The 13,079-nt window shown below is 39.4% G+C and overlaps 1 protein-coding gene across 2 annotated transcripts in view; it reads right to left on the bottom strand.

The window, feature by feature from the left end:
- Positions 1 to 731: 731 nt before the first annotated feature.
- The window catches only part of e2f5 (E2F transcription factor 5), a 63,029-nt gene continuing 50,681 nt past the window's right edge, over positions 732 to 13,079 (bottom strand). Inside the window, exons 7-9 of one of the 2 annotated variants that reach the window (XM_051929285.1) lie at positions 8,547 to 8,717; positions 1,520 to 1,564; positions 732 to 1,402 (exon numbers count right to left, since the gene is read on the bottom strand). In XM_051929285.1, coding sequence (XP_051785245.1) covers positions 1,293 to 1,402; positions 1,520 to 1,564; positions 8,547 to 8,717 — 326 coding nt within the window. In that variant the 3' untranslated portion in view covers positions 732 to 1,292. Of the gene's footprint in view, positions 1,403 to 1,519; positions 1,565 to 8,546; positions 8,718 to 13,079 lie in introns of those variants that run through there. The other variant, XM_051929286.1, reaches the window with a different exon arrangement.

Raw genomic sequence — 13,079 nt, 5'->3', positions numbered from 1 at the left:
AAGGGCACCAGCTGTCCGCCACAATACACACACACACACACACACACACACACATACATACATGTGTGTGCAAAGCATACAAAGTGTTTACAAATGATTGAGCTTCATTGCTGCTCACTTTCACAGAATCAACACTAGAAAAACACTGGCACAGTTAACAAGGTATAAACCACGGAGTTCTCACCTCTAATGTAGCAAAATGCTCCTGGATCACCCTTGAGAGTTCGAGACCAAAGCTCCAAGGACAGAGAACTCAAAACTGGAACTTACTTGTCCAAAATGAGTGTGTTAGATGTGGAGTAGATCCAGAATTGCAAACTAAAAGTGCAGGACTGTTGTGCTCATGTCCCTGTCTGGGGATGCTGGACAACATATCATGGCCCAGATAACTTGAGCTCATCGAAGCAAGCATGAATTGTGCTTATGCTGATCCTTCAAGAGAACACGAGGTCGGCTAGCAGTTAAGTTAAAAAGACATTTTCAAAACAGTTCAAGATGTTACAAGATAGTCCTGAGTGTTTTTAATCAATTCTAGAGATCAGATCATTAACCCAGAATATTGCTAATTGCACGTCTCAATCAAGCCATTTTCTAATTTCTCTGATTTTGTCATTGAGCATTTCATTGAAAGGAAAAGTAAATTCAGTACAGCCAATCAGAATTAAGATCTTGTAAACCTGGCACAGCCTATCAGAATTAATTTCTTGGAGCGGTAAAGGACAGCACAGTGCTGATTTAGGCATTTTTATTTCAGGCACATCTGGTGTACACAAAATTGTACAAGAAAAGCTCAAGGCCGCTTATTACAGAATTTACAATTATTACAAATAAAATCACTTTATAGCTTTAAAACGTTTTAGAAAAAAAAATATAAACGTATATCTGATTAATGGTATAAAACACTATGAAAAATAAAAACAATGCATTTTTCGGCAGTGACATTCACAATAAAAAAAATGAATATGAAGAAAATGTTAAAATATGCAGAAGATTTGCCTAAAACAAGGCAGTAAGAGACACCTAGTGAAATGTATTATGAATAAAGATTTCACTTGATTAGGATAAAAAAACATCACCCAATCAAGAAAAGATTTCTGATTTGTAACAAACCTAGATGATTATTTTTAAAAGAGACTTTAAATTTTTAGCCTAGGAGGGTGTCACATGCATCACGATTAAAAAAAAAATCATCCTTAGGAACAGATTATGTGTGAGAGAGTTCAGTAAAGTAGGGAATGTCTGAAGAGGTAGTTAGAATATTAACAAAAATAAAATAAAAAATGTCTGTCCATCTAATAATTCAGAATCTGCACATCAAAAAGATCGCATATTCCTTCATTGTCATCCAGATTAAAGCTGTAATCTACTCCAGGGGGTGGAGAAAGCCGAAGCAAAGGGAACACTGCAAATACGTGTAAAAAAAGGGAACAAAAATTAAAAGAGTGCAATATGTAACAGTGTTGAAAGCACTCATGAAATGAAAACTGAATTCACAGGAAATTCCTCAAAAATATCTCACCATCAGAAGACATCAATTCTTCAATAAGGTCTGCGACAACAGGTCCTATAAAACAAAAAGGAAAACAAAAAATATTGTACAGTGGGCGTCCTCTACCGTTTACCAAATGTGCACAGACCCACTTGACAAAGTACAGCATTGCAATGCAGACGGCACAGAAATCAACCCTGGACAAGACAAGAGCCCACTCACAAATATGACCACACACAAGGAGAGCATGAAACTGGCAGTCCCTGGGCATTAGAACTCCAGCACTAACAAAGCCCTGGGCATCTTATAGTTCAGGACCGACCACAAACCAGTAGGGAGTGTGAGACACGGACAAGAAATGAGATGCAAAAGCAGCTATCAAGACAAACATCAAAAGTCAGCTTCATACAATGTTATACAATTTGTACCCAGGGAAACTTTCTTTTTACAGAAGCTCTTTAAATATACATTTTTTTTAATCTAAATATCTATACAGTCATATGAAAAAGTTTGGGAACCCCTCTTAAATCTTTGGATTTTTGTTTCTCATTGGCTGAGCATACAAAGTAGCAACTTCCTTTTAATATATGACATGGTTTATGGAAACAGTAGGATTTCAGCAGACACATTAAGTTTATTGGATTATCAGAAAATATGCAAAATGCATCATAACAAAATTAGACAGAAATGTGGGTACCCCAACAGAGATATGACATCAATACTTAGTTGAGCCTCCTTTTGCTAATCTAACAGCCTCTTGACGCTGTCCTCCTATAGCCTTTGATGACTGTCTGGATTCTGGATGGAGGTATTGTTGACCATTCTTCATACAAAATCTCTCCAGTTCGGTTAAATTTGATGGCTGTCAAGCATGGACAGCCTGCTTCAAATCATCAGATAGATTTTCGATGATATTCAAGTCAGGGGACTGTGATGGCCATTCCAGAACATTGTACTTCTCCCTCTCCATGAATGCCTTTGTAGATTTCGAACTGTGTTTTGGGTCATTGACTTTTTGGAATATCCAACCCCTGCGTAACTTCAACTCTGTGACTGATGCTTGAACATTATCCTGAAGAATTTGTTGATACTGGGTTGAATTCATTTGACCCTCGACTTTAACAAGGGCCCCAGTCCCTGAACTAGCCACACAGCCCCACAGCATGATGGAACCTCCACCAAATTTGACAGTAGGTAGCAGGTGTTTTTCTTGGAATGCGGTGTTCTTCTTCCGCCATGCAAAGTGCTTTTTATTATGACCAAATAACTCAATTTTTGTCTCATCAGTCCAAAGCACTTTGTTCCAAAATTAATCGGGCTTGTCTACATGAGCATTAGCATACAACAAGTGACTTTGTTTGTGGCGTGAGTGCAGAAAGGGCTTCTTTCTCATCACCCTGCCATACAGATGTTCTTTGTATTAATTGCTCTGAATTGTAGAACGACGTACAGATACACCATCTGCAGCAAGATGTTCTTGCAGGTCTTTGGAGGTGATCTGTGGGTTGTCTGTCACCATTCTCACAATCCTGCTCATATGCCGCTCCTATATTTTTCTTGGCCTGCCAGACCTGCTGGGTTTAACAGCAACTGTGCCTGTGGCCTTCCATTTCCTGATTCCATTCCTTACAGTTGAAACTGACAGTTTAAATCCCCGAGATAGCTTTTTGTAGCCTTTCCCTACACCAGGAGACTGAACAATCTTTGTTTTCAGATCTTTGGAGAGTTGCTTTGAGGATCCCATGCTGTCACTCTTCAGAGGAGAGTCAAAGGGAAGGAAGCACAACTTGTAATTGATCACCTTAAATACCTTTATATCTCATGAGTGGACACACCTGTCTATGAAGTTCAAGGCTTAATGAGATCATCCAACCAATTTGGTGTTGCAAGTAATCAGCATTGAGCAGTGACAGGCATTCAAATCAGCAAAATTACAAGGGGACCCACATTTTTGCACAGACAGTTTTTCACATTTGATTTAATTTCATACAACTAAATACTGCTTCACTTGAAATCTTTGTTTGGAAAACACTGCAGTACTCAGATGTTCCTAGGAAATGAAAGACATACCACTTATCTTTTTTGTTGAAAGTAGAGTCAATTATTATGCAGGCTGAGAGGGGTTCACAAATGTTTCCATATGACTGTACATATATACATACACACACACACACACACACACACACACACACACACACACACACACACACACACACACAGAATGCCCTTCATAATGTTTGGGACAAAGACTCATTTTTCCTTGATTTCCCCCTCTGTTCCACTCTTTAAAATAACAAATCAAACAATTCAGATGTAACTAAAGTGCACATTGCGGAATTTCATTAAAAGGCATTTGTATACATTTCAGTCACAGAACACCCCATTTCAAGGCATCCTAACACTTGGGACACCTCACCTTATATCCCAAGTCATAACCTTAGATCTTTGAATAAGTGTCTCCTTAATAACAATAATAATAATAATAATAATACTACATTTTACTTAGTGCCTTTCCCATGCTCAAGGCACTTATAATTCCAAGAGCTAAAGCTCAGTGGTGGAGCAGCCTTCTGCTGTTATGCAACCTAAAATCTGCAATAGTTTACCAATAGAAATTTGCCAGGCTAATATGGTGGAGCATTTAAAAAAACTGCTAAAACAAACATTTTAACATGGCTTTCCCATGGCTGCATGTTAGTGCATCCCTATTAAGATGTATGTGCATTGAATCATTTTCATCAAGGCTCCACAATCCATACTAATCCCTACTTTTTTCGGTTTTCTCTGGTGGCGATCTGCACCACCACCACCTGATCAAGGGCACCATGCAATCCTTATATTGATGGATTGAAGGCTGTACCCCAGATGTCCACATAACCATCATCATTAAATTCTTTCACGTGAAGCCTGAAAAACCACGAGGACTGACTGAGCTCATTTATGTTAGGTAGATTTCCCAGTGGGGGCTGGGGGTGTCTCATGGCCTCAGAACTTCTGCAATTTTGTTTTTTTTTCTCCAGCCCATCCAGAGTTTGTCTTTTGTCCTCCTGGCCATCTGACCTTACTTTATTCTTTGTTATTTAGTATTGCAAAGTCTTATTTTTGTTTCATATAAACTTTGCTTTCTTCATCTTGTAAATTACTTTGAGCTACACCATTTGTATGAAAATTTGCTATATAAATAAATGTAATGTTGTTAAATGTAATAATGTTGTTGACGACACAGCAATGGCAGGCCTATTAAAGCTATGGTCATATTTAGTTCTTTGTCGCATATCCCTCACATGCAATAACTGCTTGAACTCTGCGATTCGCAGACATCTCCAGGTGCTGAGGATCTTCTCTGATGTTGCTCTGCCAAAGCATCTAATATTTACATTTTCAGTTCCTACTTGTTTCAGCGGGCTTGTCCCCTTAACTTTTCTCTTCAGCATATGGAAGGTCTTTTCAATTGGATTTAAATCAGATGATTGGCTTAGACGCTCAAGAATTTTCTACATTTTAGCTTTGACAAACTCCTGTGATGCCTTAGCAGTATGTAAGGGTCATTTGGATCGTTGAAGGATGAAGCACCGTCCAATGAGTTTGTAAACATTGACTGAAACTTGAGCAGATCAGAGGTTTCTACACCCCTCAGAATTAATTGTGCCACTGCCGTCAGCAGTTCCATCATCAATGAAAAGTAGTGTGCCAGGACCTATAGCAGCCATACATGCACAAGTCATAACACCCCCAGCACCATGTTTAACAGATGAGGTGGTCTGCTTTGGATCTTGGGAAGGTTCTTGTCATCTCCACATTTTGCTCTTGCCATCACTCTGATCAGGTTCATCTTTGTCTCATCTGTCCACAAGACCATTTCCCAGAATTCTGCAGGTTCTTTGAAGTCCTTTTTCACAAAGTAATCTGGCCATCCTGTTTTTGTGGCTAACTAGTGGTTTGCATGTTGCGGTGTGTCCTCATGTGTTTCTGTTCATGAAGTCTTCTGCTCAAAGTCATCTCTGACACACACACACGTCTTCTGAAGACGGTTATTGATCTGTTGGACAAGTGTTGGGGACTTTTTCTTTATCATAGTGAGTATTCTTCTGTCATCAGCAGTGGAGGTCTTCCTTGGCCTACCAGTCCCTTTGTGATTACTGAGCTCACCAATACGCTCCCTTCTTAATGATATTCCAGACAATTGATTTAGGCCACTCTAAGGTTTCTCCAATGGTTTTATTTTTGTTTTTCAGCCTCATAATAGATTCTTTGGAGTTTCACTGGCACAGCTTTTGTCCTCTTATTGAACAATGGCAACTACAGACTCCAAAGAGTAGAAGCAAGCCAAGGTATCTCAAGAAGCAATGAAACCCACCTGAGAAATCACAAACACCTTTGATGCCAATTGTACCAAACATTATGGTGTCCTGAGAAGGGGATTTGTGGGAACAATGTACAAAAAGTGTTGTGTGATGGAAATGTATGAAAATCTCCTGAAATGAAAGTCTGCAATGTGTACTTTAATCACCTCTGAATGGTTTGATTTGTAATTTAAAACTATGGAGCAGAGGTGTAAATCAAGGAAACATGCGTCTTCATCCAAAACAATATGGAGGGCACTGTCTATACACACTGGTTTGAACACACCAGAATGACTAAAAATGACAAATGACTAAAAAAGACCATTTAAAAAAAAAAAAAAAAAGGAAGCAAGCTTCTGACTTGGCAGTCCCAATGAGGCACGGTACAGGCTTACTGCTGTTGGTACAGAGGAGCCGCAGTCGCATTTCTTGACAAACTTCTACTCAATAATTTGTCCTCAGTGTGAAGAGAGAGGTAGCAAAGGCTAAAGAAAAGGCGTATGATGAGTTGTAAGAGGTTGGACACTAAGGAGGGAGAAGAGGACCTGTACCGATTGGCTAGACAGAGGGACAGAGCTGGGACAGATGTGCAGCAGGTTAGGGTGATAAAGGATAAAGATGGAAACGTACTCACAAGTGAGGAGTGTGTGTTGAGCAGATGGAAGGAGTACTTTGAGAGGCTGATGAATGAAGAGAACGAGAGAGAGAAGAGATTGGATGATGTGGAGATAGTGAATCAGGAAGTGCAACGAATCACCAAGGAGGAAGTAAGGACAGCTATGAAGAGGATGAAGAATGGAAAAGCCGTTGGTCCAGATGACATACCTATGGAAGCATGGAGGTGTTTAGGAGAGATGGCAGTGGAGTTTTTAACCAGATTGTTTAATGGAATCTTGGAAAGGGAGAGGATGACTGAGGAGTGGAGAAGAAGTGAACTGGTGCCGATATTTAAGAATAAGGGGGATGTGCAAAACTGTAGTAACTACAGGGGGATAAAATTGATGAGCCACAGCATGAAGTTATGGGAAAGAGTAGTGGAAGCTCGGTTAAGAAGTGAGATGGTTAGTGAGCAGCATTACGGTTTCATGCCAAGAAAGAGCACCACAGATGCTATGTTTGTTCTGAGGATGTTGATGGAGAAGTATAGAGAAGGCCAGAAGGAGCTGCATTGCGTCTTGGTGGACCTGGAGAAAGCATATGACAGGGTGCCTCGAGAGGAGCTGTGGTATTGTATGAGGAAGTCGAGAGTGGCAGAGAAGTATGTAAGAGTTGTACAGGATATGTACGAGGGAAGTGCGACTGTGGTGAGGTCTGCGGTAGGAGTAATGGATGCATTCAAGGTGGGACTACATCAAGGATATATATTATATTCTATATTTTATCTCTCTGTTGATCATCTGTAAAGTTTTAAAATTTCCCCTTTCAGGACATATTAGTACATCTATCTATCTATTGAAGATCTTGATAATATTTTTAAAATATTGTAAACTAGTTGGATTTGCTTATGCAAAAAACATTTAAAATTGCATGGTTATGCACGAACCATAATATTCATGGATGCTATTGATATGAAACCCCTGCAAATACAAAGACCTTACTATACTACCGATTGACTGACACCACTACTCAGGGCTCAGTTGATGTTGTCAGGAGAGGACTTGAACTACTAAGAAAAGGGAGTAAACAAATAACAGCAGCCTCATCATTCTGTCACCAGTGAGGAAGGACTCAGGGCAGTGCACGCACGCACTTCCTGTCTCTTCATCCTTCCAGAGACATCAGAGGTGGTAAGACAGGAACTCATGTTGTGGGGATTTAAATCTGTCACTTGCTCAACTAAGGAAAAGCTCCATTAGGCAGTTTCAGTTCCTTCTTCCTTAGCTTGTCACAGTTTTCCTCACGGTGGGTCTCTCTTTCACAGTGTGCATCACTTAATACAGTACATTATATATTGCAGTAATGTTGAACTGAAAATTATTTTGATTCCAGCTTTTAGATTTCAATACCAGTTCCAAAATAGTTCAGAAGCTAATAATGCATTGCTCCAAAACCCCCTGTGTGATGCCCCATTAAATCACGGTTGTGCCTAAGCAATCTGAGATTTAGTCACCCATGGTGATGGGGTAAAGTTTCTTTTCACAAAGTCTACAAAATCAATGTTTTGTAAACACTGTAAAAGCGAGTGTGGGAACAATTAGGTTGGGGGCTTGGTTCAGAAGAAAACTGACATTTACTTCTAGTACCAAAAATCCTGAAACTGTACTGTTTAAAGATATGACTTTTGCAGTACTTTTCCAGTACCACTATACTGTAACACTACACAGCAGTCAGGTCATCACGAATATATGCCAAACTTTGCTGCTTTCAATGTAAATCTAAACCTCCCACCATTCATTTACAATCGAAAAAAATGCGTTCTGGTGTAGATGATGGAAAGGACTTACCACTCCCATTATTCACTTCGGTGTCACACAAAAGTTGTTCTTGTGTCATTAAAAATGGTGGTCTGACACAAGATTGTCTTTCCTTCAGGGTATCTTTTACCTGCCATGGCTACTGGCAAATCAGGGAGATGTTTACAACTGAAAGCTAAGGAGGTTCTTTTGTTTGTTGACCTGCACTGCATCAGTATTGCTGAAATATTCTGTAATTCGTGCATCCTACATAACAAGACCAGTTGTGTAAAAAAAAAAAAATGAAATGATTTTCATTACCTTCTAGCTCCTCTTTAATTTGTTCTGCTGTGTTGACTTTAAGAATACTATTAACATCCAATGGTAGTAATGTCTGAATGTCAGGACCTTCTGTGACACCTTGGTTATTAGTCTCTGTTTCATTGATTGTGGAGTTGGGGTGAAGATTAGTTGTCTGCAGTAACCTACAATCTGTGGGGAACACAAAAATGAAAGGGAAAAAATTGAAAAATGACGGAATACATGATTTCTTAATCCAAAGCACTATGCTGCAAGTCTCTATACATTATTGAGGTGAGTAGCACTGTCAGCTTGTGGCACATGACTGCTACCTTCAATCCTCGGCTGCAGTGGCCACTCTTTTGCAATCTGCAAACAATTCTGAGGTAGTTACGCAGGCTATTACCAACAAAACTTATGATGGGGACATTTAGCTTTTGTAGTACAATAGCAATGCAGTTTCAGAAGTTCTTAATGACGCTAAAGAATTTCATAAACACATTTGACGAAATCAATAAGGACATTTTGGGTTCACTTCCCAGACCCTCCCTGTGTGGAGAGCAGTTTGAGTAGCTATATACATGTAAAGAATCATTATTAAGTGCAGTGTCATGTTCAGTGTCCCATTATTTCTGTTCAAGTCTGCAAGCTGTTCAGGAGTCCTAGATTGCTACACAATTTGCATACTGTAGGGGTCAAAACTCTGGAGGAAGCAAAAGTGAAAACGTTAACTACCATTATGCAACAACACATTTTAGCAACTTTATTTACATATTTTGTTCATTGTGGAGTCACCTTCAGCCTCAAAATAACATTTATGGTAGAATGCACGAGTCTTGGGATTCCACATTTGCGGCACATGCTGCATTTACTAACCTTAAAATTACCTGAAAAGCTGGAGAAAAAAAAAAAAACAACAGATGGGTAAAGTGGAAGTTTACTGTTTTATATGGAGCCCCGTTGGTATCAGGTAGGAAAAATAAAAAATTTCCATTCGATGGAAAGAAGAAAAAAAAAAAAATGTGTTCTTCGTTTAAACAAATTTCTTTGCTCCTTGCATTCCAGTTCTTATTCCTTTCTACCTTCTTGTATATGAAGCACAGGGAAAGCATTGTAATCATCCAAAAATTTTATTTTATTAAAAAACTCGACATTTAGACCTCCCTGACTTTCTTGTATACAAAGTACAGTGATCCCTCGCTATATCGCGCTTCGCCTTTCGCGGCCTCACTCCATCGCGGATTTTATATGCAAGTATATTTAAATATATATCGCGGATTTTTTGCTGGTTCGCGGATTTCTGCGGACAATGGGTCTTTTAATTTCTGGTACATGCTTCCTCAGTTGGTTTGCCCAGTTGATTTCATACAAGGGACGCTATTGGCAGATGGCTGAGAAGCTAGATTGCTTACTTTTCTCTCTCTCTTGCGCTGACTATCTGTGATCCTGACGTATGGGGATTGAGCAGGGGGGCTGTTCACACACCTAGACGATACGGACGCTCGTCTAAAAATGCTGAAAGATTATTTTCACGTTGCTATCTTTTGTGCAGCTGCTTCCTGAAGCGACATGCTGCACGGTGCTTCGCATACTTAAAAGCTCAAAGGGCACGTATTGATTTTTGACCGAAAAACAAACTCTCTCTCTGCTCCTGACGGAGGGGGTGTGAGCTGCCGCCTTCAACAGCTTTGTGCCGCAGTGCTTCGCATACTTAAAAGCCAAACAGCCCTATTGATTTGTTTGCTAGAGATTGTTTTCTCTATCTATGTGACATTCTGTGCTCCTGACACGCACTCCTTTGAAGAGGAAGATATGTTTGCATTCTTTTAATTGTGAGACAGAACTGTCATCTCTGTCTTGTCATGGAGCACAGTTTAAACTTTTGAAAAAGAGACAAATGTTTGTTTGCAGTGTTTGAATAACGTTCCTGTCTCTCTACAACCTCTTGTGTTTCTGCGCAAATCTGTGACCCAAGCATGACAATATAAAAATAACCATATAAACATATGGTTTCTACTTCGCGGATTTTCTTATTTCGCGGGTGGCTCTGGAACGCAACCCCCACGATGGAGGAGGGATTACTGTATAGGGAAAGTATTAGAATCCTCCAAAAACTCCATTTCGAGATTTTGATGAATCTCAACAATTTAGACCTCCCCGAGACCGAAAATACCATTTTTGGACTTCTGTCTGTGTGTGCGCACGCATGTGTGTGCGCATAAACATGATAACTTGAGTACGCTTTCACTTCAACCAAATTTTGCATACAAGTATTAGGTACAAAACGTAGATTTCTATCAACGTTTGGGCTATTTCCACTAACCTGAAATGGTATTTTACCTTTTATTCATACAGCTGCAGAGTTCGATTTATTCAGCTTTACTTTTACTCCCCAGAACACTTAGACATTGCCTCCATATTAAAACAAACTATTTGGCAAACATGGCCAAAAAAAAGCGCCTCTTAATACCAAAACACAAACTTTAATGCTTGGAGTTAGCATATGGTAACTGACTTGGTTTAAACTCTAGGATCAAGTCATCAGAATTTTGATTTTGTATATCAGGTTCTATGGAAACCAATACAGCATTTTCAGTGGTTCAGTATGAAATGAGTCAAGGCCATGCAGAAAAGAATCTAATTGTCATCATGATGTTGATTCTGTGCGGTTGTGAGGCTGTTTTTGTTGAAAAGGCATTGGGAAGCCTGTAAAATAATTCAGAGCATCATGGACTCCAACAAATGTCAGGTTTTTATTTGTTTTCGATCTGCCATAGACCGAGTTGTGGTTGGACCTTCCAGTAGGACAATTTTTAAATATATATGTGCCAGTAAATGTGACCTGTGAGGATTTTTTTTGTTGAAAATTTTCCTCCAAGTGAAAAGTCAGACTCTCTCATAGTCAAAATGTAACTTCTAGTTTATGAGCTACACTAGTAAGATTTGGTTTCAAAATAACATTCATCTTCAATGTCACTGTTGTTTATTATTCTTATCTGTGGTCACAAATTGGGTAGCTTCTCCACCTGCACTAAGTGAGTTGTACCAAAACACTAACTGTAAAGAAGGGCAGGAACTGTCCAGTCATTGCTTTGAAGAATGTTATGTAATGAAATTGATGTTGGGTGCTTTTGGAAAGCTTGTGAAGCACAGCTTTGTTGGACCCAATTTGCCACTCAGGTATTGTTTTTGAAGCCTATGGGCTGTTTAGGATTCTATTGTTCATGTATTATTTATAGTGCTGGCTTATTTTTGAAAGCAAGGTACTGCTTAAATCACATTTTATCAATGCAGACTGGCTCATTTCTCTGTTCTATCTAATTTCACTACAAGTTACATAAATAGGGTCATGTCTCTGAGGTGAGCCAGTTAATCATCTACTAGAACAGGCCTAGAAACAGGATTTGTCCATAGTCCTATAAGGTAAAGCTGTTAAAACTCAGTGACCAAGCACTACTAAAGGAGAGTTTTGAACAATTTGGAGCAGAGGCAACGAATTAGGAGAGAACTGCTGGAGGAAAGAGTCTCAAGGACAGAAAAAGCTGTTAGTTGCTACTTTATTATTGGTAGTAGGGGGCTATGCGCCAGCCATTTCGCATCCCTGCCACTCAAATTGAGAAGAGGGGGGCTGAACACACCCCAAGGAGACATGGTCACTCCTCTGAAACCACCTCTTAAACAGTGATATAATGGGAAACATTTTTTTTACTTCCTCTTTGCTCAATCAGCTGTTGGCCTACCGCCGCCACGTGATCCGCATCTCGCGTGGCGCACTTCTGTCATATCACCTACTGTATGTCAATATATTTGATCTCTTTTCACTTTTACCTTTTCATCAATATCGCATTGAATTTTGATTCCGTGTTTGGAATTACATCATGACAACGCAACGTACAACTGCCCGTGAGTGAATACTGTTTCTTTCTCTCTACAAGAAATGTGTCTGACAATAGCATTCACACAAATGAGAAATGATTGAACCGTGTGCGTGGTTATGTGGGCAGGACTTTTCCAAATCTCTTTGCATATGCTCTTGTCTCACAGGGCTTTGTAATTTCACTCTCCCGGGATTTCACTTTAATCTTTTCATTCTTGTGGATAAGCCTCTTCATTGGGAACACTACTTTTTTTTCCCCTGAAGGCAACACAAATTAGACGATCTACAAGTCTCCGACTTACAGTTTAAATCTGAACAATATATTCAATCTCTTTTCACTGTTCCGTTATTTCACCGAGTAATAATTTCCATTTGTTTGTGCTTATTTGATCTTTATCTTTTTTTGAGACTTTCGAATTTTCAGACTTCCATTATCTCTAACCTACTCTGCATGTGTACTGCACCAACATTTTTTAATTCTTTACGATGTTCTACTTTGTCATCCTTTTGTCTTATTTCTGGCCCTGGACGTGGTTAAATCTCTTGGTGCAAAGTCTCATCTCACGGGACGTGAAAGTGTCTCTGAGAAAATCACATCTCATCTCCTTCCAAGATTTTTTTTATAACAGAGAGAAAACAACTCTCTTTGTATGAAACAAATTAAAAGGCAAATGGTA

Source organism: Erpetoichthys calabaricus, chromosome 6 (assembly GCF_900747795.2).
Source record: "Erpetoichthys calabaricus chromosome 6, fErpCal1.3, whole genome shotgun sequence".
Lineage (NCBI taxonomy): Eukaryota > Metazoa > Chordata > Cladistia > Polypteriformes > Polypteridae > Erpetoichthys > Erpetoichthys calabaricus.
The sequence above is the reverse complement of the archived record's forward strand: the minus strand, read 5'-3'. Positions and strand labels throughout refer to the sequence as shown.